At 37.0% G+C, this 6,383-nt stretch overlaps 1 protein-coding gene across 1 annotated transcript; it reads right to left on the reverse strand.

The window, feature by feature from the left end:
- Window positions 1-1,354: 1,354 nt before the first annotated feature.
- On the reverse strand, window positions 1,355-5,226 carry LOC149303315 (cystatin-like). The gene is made up of 4 exons (XM_089481431.1): window positions 5,169-5,226; window positions 3,947-4,143; window positions 2,623-2,724; window positions 1,355-1,432 (listed from the first exon to the last, which is right to left on the reverse strand). Exons 1-4 carry the CDS (start codon window positions 5,224-5,226, stop codon window positions 1,355-1,357), a joined length of 435 nt encoding a protein of 144 aa, XP_089337557.1.
- Window positions 5,227-6,383: the final 1,157 nt, after the last annotated feature.

Genomic DNA, 6,383 nt, shown 5'->3' on the forward strand with positions numbered 1-6,383 from the left:
CTTGCCCCCTAGCCACACTTTAACTCTCCCGGAAATAAGTGTCCCTTTTGCTGTTAGAAATGTTAAGCCCCATGTCTAAAGCTTCCATAAGCTTCTTCACAAACATTGTTTCCAACTCTGAACAATCCTGTATATAAACAAGGATTGAGTAAAAATTGCACTTTGAAATCCACAATAAACACAATGACGGAAAGCTAGGATTTTCTTTTGTTGAAATTTTGGACAGTTTTTATGAATTATGTATTCTGCAATACTAATTCATCATACTAAAAAATGTGAACAGTTTTTATGAATTATGCATTCTGCAATACTAATTTATCATACTAAGATTGATAAATAGAATAAATGGTGATCAAATTATTATTCAAATGCATTTCAAATCTAGGATCTGTGGCTAAGGGCAGAGCTTTAGCAAGGCTGTTTATGTAGCTTTGTTCTTTGTTACCTACTAAAAGTTATATATGTATGACTGTATTATATGAGTAAGGCATTTAGAATTTAGTTTATAAGCACATCTTTCATTGTTTATGTAGACCAGGAGGGACATCGGTAGAAGAAAGAAAGATTTAGGTCCCTCCTAAAAATAGGCAAATATGACCTCATATAAAGACTGTATATGCTAGCCTGATTTAATATGGGAGTTTTCTTGCAAAGAATATGCTATTGTCGCCATCTAGAGGCCAAAATGGCCAATCACTGCTATAGCAGTGCCCTTCCTGGGCGTGAAGTGTTTTCAACTTGTTAAAACTACATATTTGGACAATTTACACCCTGGATCCTCAAAACCCACTGATTCATCGCAGGAGTCTTTGTCACCGGTTCAAGTATCCAGTCTAATTTTCGTAAAACTGTAATTATTTATCATCTGAAACATTAGTATATTTGGTATTCATATTTTTTTCTAAAATGTGTGTCTATATTTCTTAATTTTTGCAATATGTTTGGGAGATCATATGAAGTGTCACACTGAGCCATTCATCAATGAAATGTATTTTTATTATTTTTGTCTTTTTTACAGTGAAGGCTTTATTCCTAGTATCAGACATACTAGAATAAAGGGACCTATCTAGTTACAGTACAGCGCTCATCGTATTTTCAATCTTAGTGCTTTTTCTGCATTGAGTTGGTACATTGACAAATTATTAATTTAAAATATACTTGAACATGTCGTAAAATTTGCAAAGATTTCATTTTTCTCCAGTAATTGTTAACGCTTTGGTTAAAGTGACTTCTCTGTCACTTTAAAATCCAATAAAATGTTGGTCAAAATAACAATAATAGTATTTTATTAAAAAGTGGAACATTTGATTATTCTTAGGAAATGAGTAAACATTAATGCAAATCCTCAATGACTTCACATGCAGGTTTTGCGTTTCAGCTCAGTAGTGTCCATCCAAGGAACTGTGAGAACTTCAAAGGTACATACTTTTTTCTGTGTAAAAAAAAAAAATTCAAAGATTTTTCATTGTGTTATATTGGGAGTCTGATTTGACCACAAAAAATTACATATTTTATTTCAGCCGGGTTGTTGAAATCAGTTATTGTTTGAGTAAATAGGTTAGTTTTGACACCTTCGCCATTTGAAACCTGACTCTTGTTAATTCTGAATGCTGCTTTTCAGTCTGAGAAATGCTGCCCAGCTGTAAGACTTCACACACTGAAATGTATTGCAGTGTATCAGTTCTACATGCTGCTGGGCAGAGTTGTCAGACTGACCTGCAACGCATAGAATGTGTAGATGTCAGGTTTCAAATGCCTAAGATGCTAAATGTAAGATAGGCAAGTTGCAGTGTACTAACTATAGGGGTACACCTAGGAACTCTCCTTCTTTGAGCTGGAGGTTAAAGGTGATGTCTTCCTTCCCTGGATCAGTTTCTTGTTGTTTTTCTATACAAGAGAGCAGTGTTTTACCATGCATACTTCTTATCCACTCCCTGCCTCCTCCACTCCCATTTAAAGCTGTCTGCGGCTAACTCTGTCCCTAGTGTGGCTAGCCCTACCCCAATGCAATGTGAGCCTTGCCTCTACACAAACCCAGTTCCTCAGAAGAGGCAGAGATCTGAGTTATATTCCATGGAATATTCGTTGGTATACCTTCCAATGTTTCAGGTTGAGGGGTATGACAGGAGGCAAGGAGAAGCAAGGCACGCACTGGTAGTGGGCAGAGTCTGGGCTAGAGGTGCAGAGAGTCAGAGTGTGGTCAACCTTATAGAAAAGGCCACCTTGCGAAGCTCAGCTTCAAAGTGTTGCAGGGTGGCCACATGTCATAGGGGATCAGAGTTTCTCCCCAACTGGCTGGACTGGCAAAAAAAAACCAGAACTGTAGCGACGTGTGAGTATGCTATAGGGGTCACAGTTTCTGCAGCTGCATGGGGCTAATAAATCTTCAAAACACCCGCTCTTCTGTGGATCATTTGTGGCCCAATATCTTGTTTGACTTGTTGGGAGGATACAGACAGATTATTATTTTCACCATAATGCAGCTCATTTATTGTGTTAACCTTAGACATACCAAATGCAACATCTATACAATTTATATGCAATTAACCGTATTAAATCTGAATTTATAATTAACATCAATCAAGCATTGCACTACTGCATCATAAATTCATAAGATCTTACCTGGGGTGCGGTATCTTGGCAGCTTTCTGGAGTATAGTCTGACTGACCGCAGGTGCTGACAAAAACTTCAACATGTATTCGATACTTCATGCCAGCCACCACCTTGAAAAAACAAAGCATCCTTTTCATGCAAAATCTTTTTTGGCATGTAACATTTTTTTTTTTAATAAAAACTATGAAAGGGTGCTAATAAAGCTGTGACATGAGTAGAAAACACATATTCCATGTACAAAGGTTGAGCACTCAATCTTCCTCTTCTTAACGGATTCCCAGGCAGTGACCTACCTATTACAGTTAGAGTTAAATAGTGGTGTGGAAGTGGTGTGCTATAATGTTTACTTTTAAAATTAACTTTATAGTTAAGTAAATTAGCCATTGTTTTTATCAGCATGGTTGGTTACAAATGATTATCCATCTGAAAAATCATCCTGGAGAAGTTAAGCTCCTATGCATAAAAAAATGGGATATATTTACTGAATATGTAGGTGCTAGAGAACACTTATTAGTCCCGTATTAAAAAGGCTAACATAAAGAGTTATGCTCATTAAGCTGCAGATGTGCTCTTTCCCTTCAAAATCATTGTATCATGAGTTTCTTAAACATTGCAACCGATTATTATTTTGTCTTATTTTCAGCAAGTCATGTTACCTTTTTTTACGTTTTTAAAGTTTTCTGCTCATTTCTGTTCCAAGTCTTCCTTACAAAGTAGTCATAAGGAAAATAAGCAGGTTTAGGGTAACTTCAAACTGCTCTACAAATATATTCACATCCACAGCGGATACAAAACAGCTGGAGTAAAGATCACAAGACTTTGCCTTCCATTTTGAAGACTATGCACATGTGGTTTTGGCAAAATGTACAAAATAAATACACATACATATTACTGGAATACTTTACACTAGGAGAAACAGTGATGCCAAATGCAGAAATAAGAGTTAAAACTGCAAAACAGAAGTTTTGAGCCTGTGTTTCACTAAAGAATATTTTTCCAAATACAGTATACATTTTATTAGTAGTCTATTATCAAATAAATAAGATCATTTTTATGGCAAAAGATAACCACTACTCCAAAAGAAAATGACTGCACCTCTGGCTGTTTGAACATCAAAGATGTTGTAGATGCCCAACAGCTAGATAACTACTTGTAGACTTTCAAGTATCTAATATATTGATGTTGTAAACAGGCAGCATTTTATGTTAGTTTTTTTACTTTTTAAATCACTAATGTTAATAATGTAGTAAATAATTACACTAAACTACTTACCGTAAGTTATAAATAATTAAAATATGCTATATAATTGTTGGAAGTGATTTGGTCAGTTACCTGTCTTTTGGCCCAGATCACCCTGTCGACTCTTGTGATGTACTCGTTACTGTTACTTTCTGCATTGAACTGAGTTGTCGCAAACTCTAGTGCCTTCTGAAGATACTTGTCATCTTCCTTTATGTCTTGCCAGCCTCCTAAGCGCTGGGGTTTTTTCTGAATCTGTGGATATCCCTGTACAAGCACAGCTAAAATCACTACAACACAAAACTTAAATAAAGTTTTCATGTCTAGTTTTTGTTGCAGATTTCCTTTCTTTCTTGCTTGAGATTTCTTTGCAGCAACCTCTGTCGGAGCCTACCCAAGAATGGAAAAATCTTGCAGACTCTGAAGTATATAAGCTGCTGGAATCATTCAGCTTGCCAAGACTTTTTTTTTAATTACGTGTCAGGAATGCAGCCAAGTTAAGAAGAATATCCAGGAATAGAGACAGAAGTTACACAATAGTGGAACATACCCCTCACACACACACACACACACACACACACACACACATACACACACACTGTAAGCATAGAAAAATGTGGTTAGGCAAAAATAGGAATAACATAATTTAACAAACCATGACGTGCAATGTCAGTATGGTCTTTTACTATATTAACCTGCACAGGTTACCAAGCTTTCATTTCAAGATAACAAGTAGAATTTTTTTATTTCAGTATATTCACATTAAAATAAATTGTTCTATTGTTCAAGAATACTGTGGCCATTCATTGCCTTGCATCTGTCTGTGTCTTACTTGCAATCTAACATAAAATTATATACACAGTCTCAAAGAACTTTAGGACAAGCAGTTGATCAGATAATGTTGATGATTTCAGTTCAACTCATCTTTTTTGCTGAATCTCCAAAATAATTACACTCAATGACAATAAAAAAGTACAAGCTGGAGGGATGTCTATTTCATAAATGTAGTTATCCTAAATGCTGTAATGACAACAGTCCCCCTTAAGCCTTCTATATTACTCGAGACTATCTTTACCACAGGGCTAAAAGGGACAGTTGCCCAAGGCATAGGTGTCCTTAGAAGCCCAAACATTGTCTGTGGTAAGTTTATATGGTTACATGGGCATGTATTGTCTCTAACTAAATGCATATGGGACCTGATAAGAGAGGTTTCCCCAGAGAGGGTCAAGGATACCAGGACATTTCCAATCTTGAGGCCAACAACTTGAATATATGTGTGGCTGTAAGAGACATTGGTGCCTATTGAGGCGTATACGATCTGAGACACAGATCTTCCATCCATTGCGTGCACAGACCTCAAAAGCAGGCGACATGATGGTGTGGGAATTAGTACACACATTCAAGAATATGAATCAGAGCATGCTGGGGTAGGGTATGAAGATGATAGATAAATAATGCTGGGTGGGTATAGAAATGGAGAATCATAATCTTGGTGCAATTTAGGATCATAATATATGATATAACAATGATATGCGTTTGATAGACTCACATTCTAGTTAGTTCTGGCTATTAAACTATATGACCATTTAATTCCCACAAACTCAACATTATTGCCAAATATCCAAATCCTCTGTTTAAATGTAAAATAGAGTATGACCTACACTTTGAGGTAAAGTAACAGGGAGTACACAAAGCACAGCATAACAGTTTCCTAAATCATGGCCTCTGACACAATTATTGCATAATCAGGGGCCTTTTCCTGCGTGTGTTTTTCAGGGATGTCAACATCAGTAACAAATTAGTAAGGGTCTGGCATCATATCAGACTGATGTTTGGGTCAAAATGAAGTTTCCATTACTAAACATTACAGGATTCTGAGAGCAGGATTTGCTGCTTAAGTCATTGCTTGGAAAGGTTATTTACATTAGATTGGATGTACTTTCACACTTCGTCTGCTTTTAAATTCAGGAAAATTTAACTGGATTTCCACTAGTTTGATTATTTAAAGCATTAATTACAAACATACACAAATCTATAGGTGCAGCTTTTTCATGTAAACTGTTTGCATTCTCCTATGGAGAAATGTCGAACATGAGATCAGCTACCAGGGCTGGGTTGGGGATGACGAGGAGGCCCTGACTGGCAACCACCTAATGTTAAAAGATCAGCTGGATATGACAGTCCACATGTTATGCTCATGCAGCATGTGGCCAGCACATATGCAGCTGGTGGCTACACACTGCTGTACCCAGTCTGCAAATCAGGTGCTTATAGAGAGATGACGGACAGCAGCCCACCAGGCATTTGTACAATCTGCCAAATGGCCAGTACAGGCCTATCAGCTACCAGTTCATAGTCAGTTATAAAGCTTTCTTAAAATCATCAGAAAACTAACAGCAATCACACTCTTATCATGCCCAGGCATACCCAGGTTCCAGCATAGCTAACATCACACTCATCCTGGAACCCGGGCATGATAGAAGTATAATTTTCAGGCCCCAAAATTAAGGTGCGTCTTATACATGGGAGC

The sequence above is a fragment of the Sceloporus occidentalis genome, unplaced genomic scaffold (assembly GCF_023333645.1).
Source record: "Sceloporus occidentalis isolate IW3139 unplaced genomic scaffold, rSceOcc1.0.p SCAF_15, whole genome shotgun sequence".
In the NCBI taxonomy this organism is placed as follows: Eukaryota; Metazoa; Chordata; class Lepidosauria; order Squamata; family Phrynosomatidae; genus Sceloporus; species Sceloporus occidentalis.

Coding starts and splice junctions, on each gene's coding strand:
- LOC149303315 (XM_089481431.1), bottom strand. CDS start 5,226: ATGTCGCCTGCTTTTGAGGTCTGTGCACGCAATGGATGGAAGATCTGT. Junction 4,144..5,168: donor GAAGATCTGTGTCTCAGATC/GTATACGCCTCA, acceptor TTTGTGTTGTAG/TGATTTTAGCTGTGCTTGTA. Junction 2,725..3,946: donor TGATCTGGGCCAAAAGACAG/GTAACTGACCAA, acceptor TGTTTTTTCAAG/GTGGTGGCTGGCATGAAGTA.